We start from the raw sequence: 18,379 nt of genomic DNA on the forward strand, positions 1-18,379 counted from the left end.
AAAAAAAAAAAAAAAAAAAGCCACAGTATTCTCTCTCTATCTTGGTGTGATCTCTTGATCCGAATACTTCAATCTCCGATTTCGTGATTCAAGGCGGGCATCTTCGGAGCCCATCATGTGGAAGCTGAAGATCGCCGAAGGCGGTAGTCCATGGCTGAGAACCACCAATAATCACGTCGGACGGCAGTTTTGGGAGTTCGATCCGAGTCTCGGTACGCCTGAAGAGCTCGCTGCCGTGGAGGAAGCTAGGAAGTCTTTCACGGAGAACCGATTCTTGAAGAAACATAGCTCCGATCTGCTTATGCGCCTTCAGGTACGGTACCCTCACTTGACTTGCACTGTGTTATTGTTTCACCTGGAATCAATTCAAATTAGATGCTCTTTCTAATTGACGACTGTGTTATTGTTAGCCCCCCTTTACTGAACCAAAACCAAGTATAGTACTACTACTTCATGTGGATCTCTACTCTAGTTTACAATAATATTACAAATAGAACTAATTTCTAAGCATGAAGCAACAAAAACAAACAAAAGCAGCTTAGTCTGTAATCATTATTGTTGTTTTCTGATCTGAAAATGATCTCTCTATCTATCTCTCTTTCTCTGTCTGTAGTTTTCAAGAGAAAATTTGATTAGCCCAGCTTTACCTCAAGTCAAAATCGACGATACTGATGATCTTACTGAGAAGATTGTGGAAAACACGTTGAAGAGGGGTCTAGATTTCTATTCAACAATACAGGCGCACGACGGGCACTGGCCAGGCGATTATGGTGGTCCTATGTTTCTTCTCCCAGGACTGGTCAGTTCATATATAGTTCGTCTCGCTAAGCTTTCTTTTTGCGAATCTTTTTTTTTGCTGAAAGCTTGATGCTGATTACAGATAATTACACTCTCCATAACTGGTGCACTGAATACAGTATTGTCGGAACAACATAAACAAGAAATGCACCGTTATCTCTATAATCATCAGGCAAGAAATTTCTCCTATCTTAATCATTGATAATTCTGATTCCTCGCAAATGGCTGATTTTTGGATTTTCCTATACTGTTCTTTATCTTCTTAGATACATAATATGTTCATACAAAAATACATGTGTAGTTGTTTGTGTACACACATCTCTATGTTTCAAGGAGTTCCTTCATCTAATTTCGGATTGTTGACGCTACATGGTTTCAGAATGAGGACGGAGGTTGGGGTTTACATATTGAGGGCCCTAGCACCATGTTTGGGTCTGTCTTGAACTATGTTACTCTAAGGTTGCTTGGAGAAGGACCTAACGATGGAGATGGAGCTATGGAGAAAGGGCGAGATTGGATTCTAAATCATGGTGGTGCTACCAATATCACATCTTGGGGGAAAATGTGGCTCTCGGTACTGAAATCTTGCCTTCGATCTGTCCCTATCATTTTGAATATTTCTGTTACTTGACTTACTTTTTTGCTTGGATCTGCTATTACTGTAAATAAAGGTACTGGGAGCTTTTGAATGGTCTGGAAATAACCCACTGCCACCTGAGATATGGCTTCTTCCGTATTTCCTACCAATCCATCCAGGTGCTCATAAATATTTGTACAACGACAATTTCGTGTGTTCTTGACTCTCTCAACTTGGATACTGTTTAAGCTTATTCTTTTCCCAGTCTTCAATTGTTGGTCGACTAAATTATTCTTTCAAAGGATGTGCCTCTTATAATCAATTTTTGGTTCAATAGCTATACAATGATATGGAGAACGGAAAAACCTAAGTGCTGTAACCATGCCCGTAACTGTTTTGTCTCCTTTATACTTCCTTAGGTCCAACTACTTTAGTGGGGATTTAAATATGGTTATATTGGTGATGAGCTCCATAAGCAGTAGATTATCCCAGACTTTATGATATGGAATACCATTGTTCATGGACAACTCAAGTAGAGTAAATCTCGAAAGAATTTTAAATCTGATCATAGCTCTATTAATGCTTCATGCTTGTTCAAAGCACACTTATCGAATGTATTCACCCTGTGTGTAATTAGAAAGATGGATTTGGTTTCTTTTGCTACAGCTTGCTTTTTAGTTCTGATGTATATAGATATAGTGCACAGTAAAGCATCAAAATAAGTTTTTTTTATCATGCTCCAGGAAGGATGTGGTGCCATTGTCGGATGGTTTACTTGCCAATGTCGTATTTGTATGGAAAGAGGTTTGTGGGTCCCATAACTTCCACTGTTTTATCACTGAGAAAGGAGCTTTTCACTGTACCATATCATGAAGTCAACTGGAATGAAGCCCGCAACCTTTGCGCAAAGGTTCGTGGAATGGATGATGGATTCTGTAACACAAGCTAATCCGTTAAACGGAGTTACTTGCTTTCTTAAAAGACCTGAGCATTGCAGTTTAATGAGATATTGTTTGGCTGAATAACACAATTAGATTAAATGATTCTTAATAGATTATTCAGTACTCAAATATAGGTCCTTATACACATAGATGTGTAGTCAGATGCTCAGGGGTAACTGTTTTTATGCTGATAGTTGCTTTTCTGTTGAAGGAGGATTTATACTACCCACACCCACTTGTCCAAGATATTCTTTGGGCATCACTTCATAAGATTGTTGAGCCTGTTCTAATGCGATGGCCTGGTGCAAATTTGAGAGAAAAGGCTATTAGAACCGCAATAGAACATATTCATTATGAAGATGAGAGTACTAGGTACATCTGCATAGGTCCCGTGAACAAGGTATGCAAATCAAACATCCACAACAGCCTCTGTAACGTTTTCTAACCATTGTTATTATTCTCTTTCACAAGTTCAGTATGGGGATATGTTCAACTTTGCCTTTTATTTCTGGTTTTGAATCCTCTACTTTAATCATCTTTGTTTTGTCCTTTTATAACAGGTATTAAATATGCTTTGCTGTTGGGTAGAGGACCCAAACTCCGAGGCTTTCAAGTTGCACCTACCAAGAATCCATGACTTTCTCTGGTTAGCTGAAGATGGAATGAAGATGCAGGTACCGCATATTTGTAGATATGATTATGTTAAGTAGATTATATCGACCAAGGTGACTGCCGAACCAGTACGAATATTATGTCTCTGGAAACAGTATACAAATATACACTTCAAAATATGATAGTACTTAGAATGACATTATCACATTACTACATTAACTATATGAAGTTGGGGATTTTACCCTGTTATGTGTTTGATAGAATCATTTTTTGAATCATAATAAAGAAGCAATGAGATTTCTTCATATCTTGTTGTGGTGACCAAAAAAAAAAAAAAAAATCATATCTTGTGAGCATCTACATTTCTATGCACTCTACCATGCTTCTTTTTCTTCCTGCTAACCAAAACCCCTACTTTACTTTCTATCCAATTACTAGTTATAAACATTGAACCTGTTGTCCATACTCTAATGCAGCAGCTATTGACAGGGTTATAACGGAAGCCAGCTATGGGATACGGGTTTTGCTATTCAAGCGATTTTGGCAACTAACCTTGTCGAAGAATATGGACCCGTTTTGAGAAAAGCACATTCATTTGTAAAGAATTCCCAGGTTTGTGATAGGCAGTTAATGACGATCAGCATGTTTCTCTGGATGCTCTTTTCGCTCTCATGATTGTTTCTTTTCATGGTATAGGTGTTAGAAGACTGCCCTGGAGATCTGAATTACTGGTACCGCCACATTTCTAAAGGGGCATGGCCTTTCTCAACTGCAGATCACGGTTGGCCCATCTCCGACTGCACCGCAGAAGGACTGAAAGTAATAATAAAGCGATAGAGTGACCTTTCAGGATTTCTTTCTTGGTGGTAATGAGTTTGTTATTTCCTCTTCAGGCTTCTCTTTTGCTATCTAAAGTTCCCAAGGAGATTGTTGGTGAACCAATAGATGCAAAACGGTTATATGATGCTGTTAATGTTATCATTTCGTTACAGGTTAGATTTGGTTTCTATTACCTGTAGTAAATACATGGTATTTTGATAAGTCATAGGTCGTCTTTCTGCTCTGTTGGCCTTTTATTTTTTTTAAAATGCATATTTCGAAAACCAAAACATTTTCCTTGTCTAATTAGCAGATAATATCTGATTTCAGAATCCAGATGGAGGCCTCGCAACATATGAGCTCACCAGATCATACCCTTGGTTGGAGGTATTGTTTATGTGCCTAGATAAAGATCTGTAATGTTCTCAAGCCTGATAACATATACCTTTTGTATCTATTTGTCAACACATATTTGCCTTAGTCCCCTTTGCTTGAGGTTTAAGGAAAAGTTTACTCATTTTTGTTGGCAGCTAATCAACCCAGCAGAAACCTTTGGCGATATTGTTATTGATTATCCGTAAGGCACTAGCATCTTCCATTGAATCATCTAGTTAATCCTATATTATGTTTTGCAAATTTGCTTTGATGCGCAAGAATGGTTCTGTAGTTACGTGGAATGTACATCAGCTGCCATCCAAGCTTTGATATCATTCCGAAAGCTGTATCCTGTTCATCGGAAGAAGGAAGTAGATGAGTGCATTGAGAAGGCAGTTAAGTTCATTGAATCTATTCAAGCAGCAGATGGCTCATGGTTAGTCTCTAGTCATTATAAATCTAAAGCGTACACCAGGGTGCACCTGTTTCGCACATTGTATCTTCTAGTTGGTGTATATCTTGTAACCTGTGATATTTCCTTAGGTACGGATCATGGGCTGTTTGCTTCACGTATGGTACGTGGTTTGGAGTGAAAGGGCTGGTAGCTGTTGGAAAAACATTGAAAAACTCTCCACATGTTGCTAAAGCTTGTGAATTTCTGTTGTCGAAACAACAACCTTCGGGCGGATGGGGAGAAAGCTATCTTTCATGTCAAGACAAGGTTAATAATTACTTTGTATGTTAGCTAAATTCTACTTACTGCTACTTTATGAATTGCTGAATTACTTTTTTTTTGTTTTTTACTTTCATGAATAGGTCTATACAAACCTTGAAGGCAACAGGTCTCATGTCGTGAACACGGCATGGGCTTTGCTCGCACTCATTGGTGCTGGGCAAGTGAGTAAATTCCTTAAGAAACTTTAAACTTCAGTTCATCGTGACACTCACTCTCTCTCTTTATACTTTTATTTCTTTGTGTGTATTTTATTAGGCTGAGGTAGATCAAAAACCACTGCACCGGGCTGCAAGATACTTGATTAATGCACAGATGGAGAATGGTGATTTTCCACAACAGGTAATAAGTTGCATCAATCACATCGGTATTTGGAGTTTCTCTTGGATAACGGAATAATTAATCTATTGGCTCTCTATTTCAGGAAATAATGGGAGTCTTCAACAGAAACTGCATGATAACATACGCTGCGTATCGAAACATTTTCCCGATGTGGGCATTGGGGGAGTACCGTTGTCAGGTATTATTGCCACAAGGAGAATGACTCAAGTGTTCGAGGTAATTGTTTCTCTAGGGAAGGAACTGCGTAGCTCCAAGTTGTGTTATCCGTAATGGATGTGCTCTGATGCTTTCGTGAACCAATCTTTGTGTAATTGACTTGAACTCAATTCTTGGTTGCAGATTTTGTTCGTTCTCTTGAATACCGATTTTAGCAAAATGTCATTTTTTATATATATTTTTTTTGTTGTGAAAACAGACATTTTCTTGTATTTGGTTTTCAATTCATGTTTTCCGCTTAGGTCATGTCTCCGGTGGTTTCCCACTTTTCTCATTATAAATTGGCTTTGACTGGTTACATTTATTTAAGTAATAATTAGTTGTCTCTAAAATAAGTTTTCCCGTTGGTAGAATTGAAAATAAAATATCAGCTAGAAATGTAGACGAAAACAAAGCAATTTCTTCTACAAAAGCTACTACAAGGCTTAAAAATCTCCTTACGCAACTATCACCATCTCCTAGAGGGAAACTAACTTCATCCAAAACAAAATGAAGTGAGCCGGAAAACACGGTAACATGAAAAAGAGATGTTAGTGTACCTTTTTCATTTGTTTTTGTTTTCTCGCATGCTTAAAAATTTGAACAGATTATGTCACTTACAATCATAATACGATAAGTAGAGAAGAGCAGAGAAAAGAAAATGGCGGGAAGGTCGTTGAGGCCAGCGGAGGTGGTTAATGAGAGGGCTGAACGATACCAAGGGAAGGTCACCGGCTTCGTCATTGTCACTTGTTTTGTTGCAGCCATTGGTGGATGCATCTTTGGATATGACATTGGCGTCTCAGGTTCTGTAATATTCCCTTTTAAAACCCAAATTTGTAATGACCAAGTGAGTTTATATATGGCATGGTGTTTTTTTGTTTACTAACAGGAGGTGTCACGTCGATGGATGAATTCCTTAGAGAGTTTTTCCATGATGTGTATGAGAAAAAGAGAGATGCTCATGAAAATAACTACTGCAAATTCGACAATCAAGGACTTGCAGCTTTCAACTCGTTACTGTACATGGCTGGTTTAGTTGCAACTCTGATGGCCTCACCAGTCACCAGGAACTATGGACGACTTGCAAGCATCATCTGTGCAGGGATCTTCTATGTAATTGGAGCTGCTGTAAATGCTGGATCAGTGAACCTCAAAATGCTTTTTCTAGGACGGATCATGATCGGTTTTGGCGTTGGATTTGAAAATCAGGTTTTTGTGAGAGGACAATGTTGTTAATGAGAAGACCAAAATATGTATAATCTAACTTATGTTTTTCCTTTCAGGCAGTTCCTGTGTACTTATCAGAGGTGGCACCAGCCAATTTAAGAGGGGGTCTAAACAGTATGTTTCAATTGGCAACAACTCTCGGGATCTTTTCAGCCAACATGATCAGTTACGCCACGCAAAAGCTCAAGCCTTGGGGCTGGAGGCTCTCTCTTGGCTCGGCTGCTTTTCCGGCTATTCTCATGACCCTTGGTGGTTATTTCCTGCCCGAGACTCCCACCAGCTTGATCGAGAGAGGATTAACAGAGAGAGGTAGGCAAGTCTTGGAGAAACTAAGAGGAACAAGAGACGTCAACACTGAGTTTCAAGACATGGTAGCTGCAAGCGAGTTGTCGAGTTCTATAAAGCATCCTTTCAAGGAAATTCTACATAAACGCCACAGGCCTCAGCTCGTTATGGCCATTCTGATGCCAACATTTCAGATCCTCACTGGCGTAAACTGCGTTCTCTTTTATGCGCCTGTTTTGTTCATTACTATGGGATTTGGAGGAAATGCTTTACTCTACTCATCAGTCCTCGTAGGAGCTGTCCTTGTTCTCTCAACTTTTATTTCCATTGCATTAGTGGACAGATTAGGACGACGAGCTTTGCTCATCAGTGGTGGATTACAAATGATCATTTGTGAGGTTAAACTATGTTACCGCTCATCTTTTTGCAATCATCATACAAAAAGTTTTAGTTCAAGTCTAAAGGGTTTTGGTTTTTGAGTTAGGTTATTAACTCTGGTCTCACTGTTGTTTGTAAACAGGTGATAGTCTCAGTGATCTTGAGATTGAAATTTGGAGACAACAAAGAGCTATCAAAAGGATACTCGATCCTCTTGGTCATCTTTGTTTGCCTCTTTATTCTAGGCTACGGATGGTCATGGGGTCCGCTAGGCTACACCATACCGAGTGAAATATTTCCCTTGGAGACCCGTTCTGCGGGGCAGAGTATCACCGTTGCTATCAATCTCCTCATGTCCTTCATCATTGCCCAAACTTTCCTATATCTCCTATGTGCTCTAAAGTTTGGAATTTTCCTTGTCTTTGCTGGTTCGGTTTCCGTGATGACCATCTTCGTTTACTTCCTCTTGCCTGAGACCAAAGGAGTGCCAATTGAAGAGATGACACTAATATGGAGGAAACATTGGTTCTGGAAGAAGATATTACCTGCAAATCTTGAAGCTGAGAGCAGCCATGCACAACGAACACAATAGTAAGGTTAAGGTATACCATCCAAATGTATAATCATAGACCTACAAAAAGATTCATGAACGTTTATGTTGCATTTTAGTGTGAGTACAATATATGAAAAGCTGCTAAACAAGAGTTACTTTCCAACAACCTGAAAGGGAAAGTGACTCCAGACTCGCATCAGATAGTACCAGGATCACTATCCCAATAACCCATTAATTTTCTTCAATAAATTTATACGTGCTCAACATATCGAAGTATAAAGATGGGGCTGACGTTGATTAAAAAAGTTCCACCTAGAAGTTTCAATGGGAAATATTGAAACTGAAACAGTTATGTATCAGCTCATGCAGTATTCATAGCAAGAAACAAAATTGTATACTAACACCTGATGCAAAATTCTATCTTTTAATTGGTGAAATAACCAAAAACAGAGTAGAAGAAGCACACACACACATATATATATATATATATAACAACAAATGTACTCTCTTAATTGGTTACAACTTACAACTTACAACTTAAAATAAAACTAGGTACTAACCCGCGGTAGACCGTGGGCTGAACATTTTCTTTTAAGAAAATCTGTAATAATTTGTTTTGTTATTATGTTATTTATAATAGTTTGTGATTAAAAATTCAATTTGCTTATATTAAAATTTTAGCATTTTAAAAGTGTTTATTGAAAACCTGTCAATAAAACATTTCCATGTAATGAATAAAATTGTTTAAACCTTTGTCAATTAAACGCAATTCTTGCTATAGTTGTGAAGTAAGTAAAAAGATATAACTAACGTGTAAAAAGAGCAACTAAATATAGCTAGTGAAGGTTCTGAAAAACCTATTTGAAAACAATGTTCATTGTTTTTTTCTGTGGCTTCCATTTTTTTTTGTAATAAGCACCTTCAAGCATTATATATATTTAAATCTCAACTTAGTTTTATTTTCCTAAAAAACAGTGGCTGAAAGAAAAATATAACTTTTTAGATTTAGATAAAATACCATATATATATCTTTTATTTTTTATTTATTAACTTTTAAAATCTAATCCGTTAAAATCTAATACGCGGGTTAATACCTAGAGAGTTTTGTTGATTAGCTGTTAATTTTTTTTTAAGTAGGAATTAGTTTTGATTCTAATAAATTTTTCTTTTTACTTTTCTATAATTTATTTTGTTATATATGTCCCTAATTTTCGTTTTCAATTAATTATATTTATTTAATTAATTAATCTTAATTAAGTTTTTATAATGGCAATTGAATGTAATTTTTTACACATATTAAGGTTAGTTTCATATTTGTAAATTTTAATTAGGACATCAAATTAAAGAATTGCCTTAAAAAGTACCTTTATAAAGACCTAACTTAGCAAATCAAATGACACAGATCACAATTCCATCCTCTGTTTCTTGGCAAGCTGCGTGAAGCATTTCAGCAAAAAATTGTCCCATAGTGTAGTGGGCATTATATTCTCACTGAAAAGAAAAAATGGGATAGCAGTTAATTGTAAAACTATTACGTAAATTTTTATTTTATTAAGTTAAAAATAGAGGACATAAATAAGGGAAAGACATACTTCTCGTCCCTCATTTGGAACTCAATCTTAGTTTTTATTGAGTTTGAGGCATTAACGACGACTTGCAGTTCTCCACAATGAACCACTTGACCGATGACATCTAAGGAATTATTGGCAATATACATAAATAGTTTAGTAAGTCATCACATAAACAAACAAATGAATGAATAAATAAGGAAACAAATAACACCTACGTTTTTTGTTAAGTGGATATCTTATGGGATTTTGTTAAGTGAATATTTTTGGGTGAGTTGGCGTTTTAGTATATTTTTACAACATAATTAGATATATAGTACGTGTACTATTTACAATTAGAGAAATCATCACCTTTTACTGTTTGTGTAATAGATGGTTTATGAGATAGGGTAATTGAATGGGTTTAGGAAATGACAAAAATGGGTTTTCCCCATCCTTCGTCTCTCTCCGCTCTCTCTCCATTTTGTACCTGTTTTTTTTTTCTGGGCATTTGCACACCCATCTCTATATCACTATTCTTTCTCCATTCACTTTGCTTCTTTATTAATCCCCTTACTCGATTAATCAATTTACAAAAATTAATCACTCAACATCCCTATCTCTCTTTTAACAAAAAAAAAAAAAACATCCCTATCTCTCTCTCACTCAACATTCTCATTCATCTCTCTCCTCTAGATTTTTTTTTATTTATAATTTTATATGTATTTTGTTTTAATGATTTTAAATATATTTTTATTCAAAAAATTTATATTTGTGTACAGTTTAATTTATATTAATATATTTAAAAATATAAATCTATCTAATTCTTTTTGTTTTATGTTTTAGATACATAAAAATATATATTTTTCCTCTATTATTTGATATGTATTTTGTTTGATAAATTTAAATACATTTCATATATATTTTTTATTCGTACAATTTAGTAGGTGTACATATGTAATCCGTATACTGCATTAGGTGTACGGATATATATATATATATATATATATCCGTACAGCTTATTTAAGTGTACAGATGTCTGTACACATTATTAAGAGTACAGACATCTGTACTCTTAATAATGTGTACACTTAAATAAGATGTAATGACATCTGTATACTTAAAAATAGTGTACGGATAATATAATATGTTTAAAAAATATTAGATGAAATTCATATCAAATTGTAAAGAAAAAAATATAATTTTTTTTGTATATAAGAAGTTTTCTAAAAAAATTTTTATTAACAATTATTTGAAAAAAAAAAAAGAGAAAAGATGAATAATGGCATGAGCTGTAATTAGATAGGATATTGGATGGCAAAAAAGAGAGTGAAACAATGACAAACAGTGGTCAATATACTACTTTGCTAATTTTGAATAGTGAACGTACTAGTTTACAAATTAAGTCTGAAAAATGTACTAAATCTCCTATTATTTTTTTGGAAAGGAATATTTGGTTAGTGTATTTAATTTAAATCAATTTAAATCGATTGTTATCCATTTAACCCGTGATTTTGATGGCATAGATTTGCCAATACAAACAATCTTAGGAGATCTTGATTATGAATTAGTAATTAATAATTATTATTATCTTTTATACCGTCAACAGTTTTAGCTATTATTTAATAATTTATAATGGTAATTGAATGTATTTTTTTACACTTTTCAAGATTACTTTTAATTTTGTACTTCTCAATTAATATAGTAGGATATATCCACTTGTGAATTCCAACCGCAAGGAAATTTATTTGATTAACATAAAATTAAATAACAATGGAAAAAATAGCGAAAATGTAATTTATAACGAAAAAATAATAAAAATTACACTAACAAGGGTACCGCGATTAGTACAAAATTCGGAATTAAACTAAGCCGGACCCATTAAAGGCCCAGTGCAGTGATCTCTGAAACATGCGTCTCGCGTCAGGATAAAGAAAAAAAAAAAGGTTAGTTATTGCAGTCAAACTTTTTTGCCTCTTTTGTGTTTAAATTTTTCCAAATCTCGGTGTACCCCACAAGAGAAAATTCGAAAAACCTTTGCAGCGAGCGAGCGCGAGATTCAAAAATCAAAATCAAATACTACACGCGAATCGAAGGAATCTGTAGAACACGCGCCTCTCTCTCCTAACCTCGATCTTCTTCGTCTCTCCCTCTCTGCTTAAAAATAAAAAAAAAAAACACTTGGGGCTCCGTGAAAACAAACCAATTTTCATTCGTCTCTCCCTCTCTGCTTCAGAGTATGTTTCACTCTCTCTCTCTCTCTCTCTCTCTCTGCTTTTTGAATCTCTTTATTTTTTTCTCTCCACCAGGAATTAATCTCACTCATTTCGCTCACCACTATCTTCGTGATGCTGCTTCAGAGTATGTTTCGCTACTCTCTCTCTCTCCTGACCTTATTTTTTCGTTGATAACACTTTTTTTCTGCGTTTGTTTTTTTTTGCTGTGGAGAATCGAATAAAAACGGGAGATGAAGAAATCGTTCGTTTCGTATCGATTAGTTGTTTTTGTTAATATCTTCTTCTTCTTCTTCTTCCTCTTTCCAATTCTAGATTTGCGTTTTTTAGAGTAAATTAGGGAGTTGTTCGGCGTTATCTAGATGATTTTGATGTGAGGATATATATATATATATATATATATATATTTTGTTGATTATTGCTTCTTCTATTAAACCAAATCCTTCAGTTACATATTGTCTTGTGATGATATACTTTTGCGCCTCAACTCTAGTTCGTTCTTTCAGGTATTGATTGCGTTTGAGAGTAGGTAGGATTCAAGTAGCAGATAGATCTTGGAGGATAATGAAGACCAACAACATGCAAGTCAAAGGGAGAGGAGGAGGAGGAGGAATCATGAAGGCTAATCCACAACAGGCGATTTTTGAGCTGAAGAAGAAGGTTGTGACTGCGTTAAACAAGCTGGCGGATAGAGATACACATCAGAGAGGAGTTGATGAGCTTGAGACAACAGTTGAGCATCTGGCACCGGATAAGATTTCTTGTTTTCTCTCTTGTATTCTGGACACTGGCTCTGAGCAGAAGAGTGCTGTTCGGAAAGAGTGCATCAGGTTGATGGCTACTTTAGCTAGGTTTCATGAGGCGCTTGTTGGACCATATCTTGCTAAGATGGTCTCCAGTATCGTTAAGCGGCTCAAGGATCCAGATTCTGTTGTCAGAGATGCATGTATTGAAACAATGGGTGTTTTGGCTTCCAAGATGAGTTGCTATGAACAAGACCACAACTATGGTGTCTTTGTTTCCTTGGTGAAACCGCTTTTCGAAGCCATTGGTGATCAGAATAAGTATGTGCAGTCAGGTGCCGCGTTATGCTTGGCAAGGGTTATTGATAGCAGTCCTGAAGCTCCAGTTGCTATTATACAACGCATGTTAACTCGGACTGTAAAGCTGCTCAATAACTCCCATTTCATCGCAAAACCAGCAGTTATTGAGCTTAACACAAGTATCATCCTGGTATGCTACTTCTAATTCCCATATCCTCCTACTTCTTTATTCCTTTCTGAGTCTGCTACTGCTACTGCTACTATTCTCATGTTTGTTTTAGCGGTATTCTTAGACGTGGTTGTATAAACGATTATTGGCAATTAACTCTAATCCAGGCTGGTGGGGCAACGGCAAACAGTGTGTTGTCCTCAGCAATGACTAGCTTTCAAGATGCCCTTAAAAATAAGGACTGGACAACTCGTAAGGCAGCTTCTGTAGCACTTATGGAAATAGCTGCTACTGGTGAAAAGTTTCTTGGACCTCTCAAGGCTTCCTGCATCTCTTCTCTTGAATCATGTCGCTTTGATAAAGTTCCAACTCTTTCTCTAAAATTTACTCTCTTACAGATGATCCTCCTTTTTTGGAATGACACGTCTAACTTTGTGCTTTTCTATTTTAGGTGAAACCAGTTAGGGACTCAGTTATCCTTGCCTTACAATATTGGAAAGGTGTCCCTGGGTCTGATAGTCCAGAGCCATCTGAAACTGGATCCTCTGTAAAAGGTGAGTTATAAAAATGGTTTTTGTCTTCAGATCCTTGCATCTTTTCTTTTCATAGACGACTCATAAATGCTCTTTCTGTTTATCTGTTTCTTAATTGCAGAAAACTATAATGGAACTCGAGAGAGTAGTGAACTTTTCAGCACCACTGACTCGAAATTGAAGGATGCTACGTCTAACAAATATGTAACGGATTTTGCAAGGAAAGAGGTTCCGGTTACTGCCAGGAAAGTACCTGCACGTTACAATGACGACCCTCGAAAGACTAAACAAGATAATTGGCATATTGATATTACACTCCCAGAATCTTCTATTGTTTCCAAGGTTGATCTTCACAATGAAGAATCAGAGGGCAGTTGCATCACCAAGACGTTTGCAGAAGTAAGAAACACGCCAGAAGTGACATATGAGTACATTCCAATGGAGGTTAAGGCAGATTGCTATTTAACAGACGCTACCAATGAAAATGATGATATTAAGTCCATTACAGTTTCATCAAGCAGTTTCCGAGCAATTGGTATGGTAAATCCAGCAATCACAAGTAAGCATTTTGCAGCTGAAGAGACTTATTCTGAGGACCAGCCATTCTCAACCAAGCTGAAAGATCGTACAAGGCTTGACTCTATTGTAACAGTGTCAAGCTCTCAAATCAATCATGACTGCTATGCTCAGATTGCAAATGAAATGGCTTCTGTACGTGAACAACTCTCAGATATTGAGAATAAACAGTCACGTTTAATAGATCAGCTACAGGTCAGTGGATTACCGGTCACAATCTATAATGTCTTTGCCCAGTTTACAAATTTATCGATGCTCTATTCAACCTTTTCATCTTCAGGATGCGTGCTCTCAATATCTCACCATGATTTTTTGAACTGTCTTACACCATCCTATGCTTAAGAAATGGCTGGTAAACATGAGGGCAAACTAACATACCTTTTTCTTCTTCTGTTAAACTTTTAGGCCTTTTCAACAGGAATAATGAACAACTTTTCGGTTCTTCAATCCAAGGTGTCAAGCTTAGAATATGCAGTGGAGGGGATAGCTCAGAACGTTGTCCTGCATACAGATATATCAAACTCCAATTTTGTGAAGCACAACCAAGGTACCCAGTCACCGAGGCTCTCTAGTTGCACTTCAAGAACTTCTATGGATATCCGCAATCGGCAATCTACATTATCATTTTCCAAGTACTCGATGACAAGGGAGAACAAAACACATGGAAGAAGCAGACTAAATGAATCACAGGGCATGGAGAAGACGAGGGGTAATCCTTCAGGTAAGACTGGTCAACAACATACTAGAGAGGACATTTGGAACAACATTGGACAGGGGAGACAAACATTGATCCAGACCAGGACATCTTCTGATTCAATTCAAAGCATAAGACAACATTACGCAGAGGTGATGAGTGGATCAAGGAAACCTGTGACAGGTGTTTCCTGTGAAGATGTTGTTGAATCAGAGTATATAGAAGTGCTTTCTTCTGGTGATGAGCTAGCGCTTGTCGAGCTTCTTGACAGAACCGGTCCTGTGCTGGAGAGTATGTCATCGCAGACCATAAATGAAATTCTCAGTATACTCCTGTCATACCTCCTCGAACGAAGATTCATGAATTCAATACTTCCTTGGTTGCATCAGGTAAGTTTGTTGAAATCATGCTGGATTTGCTATCACTACTACTACTGGAATAATCTTTCTTGAATTCAACTCTATTACTTCAACTAGGTCGCTGACTTGAGCACTACAAACGGAGCTAATTATCTTATTCCATCTGCGAGAAAGAGAGCCCAAATGTTGTCTGCAATTCAGGAGGCTTCAGGCATGGACTTTTCAAATCTTGCTGAGAGGAGAGCAGTTACTCAAATAGCAATGAAGTTACGTAAACTATGGGGTAAGCTATGATCTCTCCTTGCACAGAAAACTTGCTTATATGTTTATAAACATTGTACATTCATAGAAGCTGTAATCGTTAAGACGTTACACTATTAAATCCGGTGTGGTTCAGCAAGTAAAATCTTTTACTTTCAAATTAAAGACATCTTTCTTCTTTGCAGGAAAATGCTCCTGATCATTAGGCGTTCTGAAGTAAACAAGACAATGTTTAGCTACAAGCAGATGTTTTTCCCAAGTAGTGGAACTAAAACTTGTCAGTGTGGATTTTTTGAAAACTTTTTAGTTCCTTACCCTTTATCCCCCTTGTTTTCCACGTGCAAACCACAAATGAGATCATTTGGATTAACCAAGTGTGTTCTAAAACTTTAGATTTCACTTACTACTCACCCACACAGCCAACAAAAAAGATTGTCTTCAAAAATTCATTTGAATTTCAGAGAAACATCAAATTGCATATTGCACTAATATTTGTAATCCCAAAAAACAGATCCCAAAACGAAGACTCAACTTATTTATACATTAAGCCAACTCTGCTACTTTCTTATCTTACAGTCTCAAATCACTGGTGAATTCTTTTTGTCTTGAGTCTTAAATTTTGGTAGTATCTGGTTCTGAAAGAGCAGAAACATATTTGTCAGTGTCGACTGAGGCTTCGCTCTTGCTTCGACCACTTTCCGGTCTTCTCCTCCTCTGTCCATCCCCATCTCTCGTGCCTTGGGAATCACTAGAAGCATCATATAAGGTTACAGACTTGCCCCTACTATGGAGGTTAGTCATGACATCCTCTTGAGCATCATCACCATCATCCTTGAGAGTCTCAAGAACTTCTACAACATGATTCATGAGGGGCCTTCCTTTCGGGTTTTGGCTTAGGCATTGGTACGCCAAACCAGCTACTTTCATCAACGCCTTAGTGCCATACTGTCCATCCATTCGAGGGTCTATGATCCTCAAAAGCTTTTTGTTGTGATTCAACAGTGGTCGTGCCCACTCTACCAAGTTATGCTCCCTGCAAGGTCTGCTTTTGTCCATCGCCCTCTTCCCAAGGAGCATCTCAAGGAGAAGTACTCCAAATCCATAAACATCACTTCTGGATGTCAAGTGTCCTATTACAACAATCAAATTTTTGACCCATTTACAAAGCGATTACCTAATGTGACAATATCAGTATGCATATATTTTAAAAGGGTCATTTTTAACACTGGTAGAAGAACCAGCTACGATTTCACTAGGTACTTGACAGTTGACCATGCTGACATCGATCTTATTTTACCAATTATGAATGCATATGGAAAAATAGTAAAGACAGACCTGTCATTACGTACTCAGGAGCAGCGTATCCGTAAGTCCCCATAACACGTGTTGAGACATGTGTTTGATCTCCTCTTGGACCATCCTTTGCTAGTCCAAAGTCAGAGAGTTTAGCATTGTAACCCTGCACAAGCATTACAACTTTCAGGGGCAGACAAATTGGAAAAGTAGAAAACAAGGTTATTTCAATGACAACTCTATGTCTTTGTAGACTACCCCTATTGAAGAAATCTATGTAATTTCAAAACAAAGGACGCAATAGCTGACCTCATCTAGCAATATATTTGCAGTCTTCAGATCCCGATATATGATGGAGCGTTCAGCACCATGTAGAAATGCAAGACCCTTGGCTGCATCAAGAGCAATCTTCATTCTTTTCGACCATGTCAAAGTGCATCCAACTCCTGCCAGTGAATTCCAAAAGAAGACACATATCGTCACTACTCCATTTATAACAGTCATTTTATTTGTAATAATTTTTGTTCAGAAACATTAACATCACGTCTAACAACTCGTCCGAACCTTAAATCATTTATTTTTGCTTCATATTTTACCAGTTACTAACTCCCACCTCATCTTAAACTACGCCTTCGTAAGTGGTTTTTACGTTAAACTATTGGGTACATATAGTCTATTGACTGTTCTTTAGAACACTAGAAAGTGCTTGGTTTGCAAAGCATATTTCAACAATGTATTTAGTCGGTATTAAAAGATCTTGTTCATATGATGCTTTATTCTTTCTTCAAGAATATTTTACTTAAAAGACTGGAATAACTCAAACTCAGATATGCTCCATCTTCAACAAGTATATGCAATGCAAGAATGGCATTTAATATGAAAGTGTATGTCAAGAAAAACTAAAACCAAAATCTCAAGGAAAAAAAAAGTCATTTGTGGTTTACGATAAAGCAAGTACAGTAAAGAGGGCATACTTAATTTCAATCTTCACGTTTTAGATTATGGGAAACTTACTTCGGAAAAGATGTTTCTCAAGGCTCCCCATTGCCATGTATTCATAGACTAATAATCTGTGATCATCTTCACAGCAGTAGCCAATGAGCTTGACCAAATTCGGGTGACTAAGCAGTCCTAAATAGTTGACTTCAGCCTACAGGAAATGAATATCACATTCCCAAGTACATTTAGTGTGCCAGTCACTGCTTTTTAAGTTTTTGAATAAAATAAAAAATAAAAAAGACCAATTTTACCAGCCACTCTCGGTCTCCCTGGAAGCCCTCTGGATTAAGCTCTTTGATGGCAACTTTGGTAGACTTGTAACCAGCCCTGACAGACTCATCTATAACTCCTTTATAGACCACTCCGAAACCTCCTTCACCAAGAATATAATCTGGCCTGAACTGCTTAGTAGCAACCTTCATCTCCTCGTAGGTGAAAATATCAACATTTTCATATCCTGGATTAGACTGAAGATCTTTAATGTTTTTAGGAGCCAAAGACAAGCCACCACTTGCACTCACTTTACCAACAGAAGAAGAATCTTGACAATCTGACTTCATTAGATACACAGCTGATTTTTTCCCTGCTGTCCCAACAAAACCAACATAGTGCAGAAACAACACAACGCATCATCAGCACAAGATAAGTTGAAATTTTTCAGCAAACTACATCCAAATTTAGTAACTTTTTTTTTTTTTTTTTTTTTCTCTGGAAAATTTTAATACGAAATCACCATGATCCCAATTTACCCAGAAACCTAAAGAAAAAAAATTGAAAAGTTTTCCAATTTCATCCAAATTCAGTAACTTTTTTTGATTATTAAGAAACCCAAA

The 18,379-nt window shown here is 36.7% G+C and overlaps 4 protein-coding genes across 6 annotated transcripts; 3 read left to right on the top strand and 1 right to left on the bottom strand.

The window, feature by feature from the left end:
* On the top strand, positions 7–5,637 carry LOC104747242 (cycloartenol synthase). Its single transcript, XM_010468841.2, has 18 exons — positions 7–313; positions 614–799; positions 881–970; positions 1,178–1,372; positions 1,470–1,554; positions 2,119–2,285; positions 2,528–2,716; positions 2,877–2,990; positions 3,418–3,540; positions 3,625–3,747; positions 3,822–3,920; positions 4,078–4,134; positions 4,278–4,324; positions 4,415–4,558; positions 4,666–4,843; positions 4,939–5,019; positions 5,114–5,197; positions 5,280–5,637. The coding sequence occupies exons 1-18, from the start codon at positions 116–118 to the stop codon at positions 5,397–5,399; spliced, it is 2,280 nt and encodes a 759-aa protein (XP_010467143.1). The 5' UTR covers positions 7–115; the 3' UTR covers positions 5,400–5,637.
* Positions 5,738–8,115, top strand: LOC104747241 (sugar transport protein 7-like). The gene is made up of 4 exons (XM_010468839.1): positions 5,738–6,198; positions 6,285–6,604; positions 6,679–7,305; positions 7,428–8,115. The coding sequence occupies exons 1-4, from the start codon at positions 6,054–6,056 to the stop codon at positions 7,875–7,877; spliced, it is 1,542 nt and encodes a 513-aa protein (XP_010467141.1). The 5' UTR covers positions 5,738–6,053; the 3' UTR covers positions 7,878–8,115.
* LOC104747243 (microtubule-associated protein TORTIFOLIA1-like) lies at positions 11,495–15,628 on the top strand. 3 transcript variants are annotated; one of them, XM_010468843.2, is made up of 9 exons: positions 11,496–11,622; positions 11,695–11,746; positions 12,126–12,852; positions 12,999–13,193; positions 13,283–13,385; positions 13,486–14,135; positions 14,346–15,023; positions 15,111–15,276; positions 15,440–15,628. In XM_010468843.2, exons 3-9 carry the CDS (start codon positions 12,184–12,186, stop codon positions 15,451–15,453), a joined length of 2,475 nt encoding a protein of 824 aa, XP_010467145.1. In that variant the 5' UTR covers positions 11,496–11,622; positions 11,695–11,746; positions 12,126–12,183; the 3' UTR covers positions 15,454–15,628. The 3 variants fall into 3 exon arrangements, with proteins under 3 accessions (XP_010467146.1, XP_010467145.1, XP_010467144.1); XM_010468844.2 differs by lacking the exon at positions 11,695–11,746 and having other exon boundaries at positions 11,495–11,622; XM_010468842.2 differs by having other exon boundaries at positions 11,496–11,746.
* Positions 15,710–18,083, bottom strand: LOC104699511 (serine/threonine-protein kinase At5g01020; the record flags this gene model as incomplete). Its single annotated transcript, XM_010468845.2, is given in 5 exon segments — positions 15,710–16,384; positions 16,590–16,713; positions 16,857–16,993; positions 17,562–17,697; positions 17,798–18,083. Coding segments are annotated over 5 exon segments (1,201 nt in total), but the record flags the coding sequence as incomplete, so codon positions are not given.

The sequence above is a fragment of the Camelina sativa genome, chromosome 15 (assembly GCF_000633955.1).
Source record: "Camelina sativa cultivar DH55 chromosome 15, Cs, whole genome shotgun sequence".
In the NCBI taxonomy this organism is placed as follows: domain Eukaryota; kingdom Viridiplantae; phylum Streptophyta; class Magnoliopsida; order Brassicales; family Brassicaceae; genus Camelina; species Camelina sativa.

Coding starts and splice junctions, on each gene's coding strand:
- LOC104747242 (XM_010468841.2), top strand. CDS start 116: ATGTGGAAGCTGAAGATCGCCGAAGGCGGTAGTCCATGGCTGAGAACC. Junction 971..1,177: donor GTTATCTCTATAATCATCAG/GCAAGAAATTTC, acceptor ACATGGTTTCAG/AATGAGGACGGAGGTTGGGG. Junction 3,541..3,624: donor CATTTGTAAAGAATTCCCAG/GTTTGTGATAGG, acceptor TTCATGGTATAG/GTGTTAGAAGACTGCCCTGG.
- LOC104747241 (XM_010468839.1), top strand. CDS start 6,054: ATGGCGGGAAGGTCGTTGAGGCCAGCGGAGGTGGTTAATGAGAGGGCT. Junction 6,605..6,678: donor GCGTTGGATTTGAAAATCAG/GTTTTTGTGAGA, acceptor TTTTCCTTTCAG/GCAGTTCCTGTGTACTTATC. Junction 7,306..7,427: donor TACAAATGATCATTTGTGAG/GTTAAACTATGT, acceptor GTTTGTAAACAG/GTGATAGTCTCAGTGATCTT.
- LOC104747243 (XM_010468844.2), top strand. CDS start 12,184: ATGAAGACCAACAACATGCAAGTCAAAGGGAGAGGAGGAGGAGGAGGA. Junction 12,853..12,998: donor TTAACACAAGTATCATCCTG/GTATGCTACTTC, acceptor ACTCTAATCCAG/GCTGGTGGGGCAACGGCAAA. Junction 13,386..13,485: donor AACTGGATCCTCTGTAAAAG/GTGAGTTATAAA, acceptor TCTTAATTGCAG/AAAACTATAATGGAACTCGA.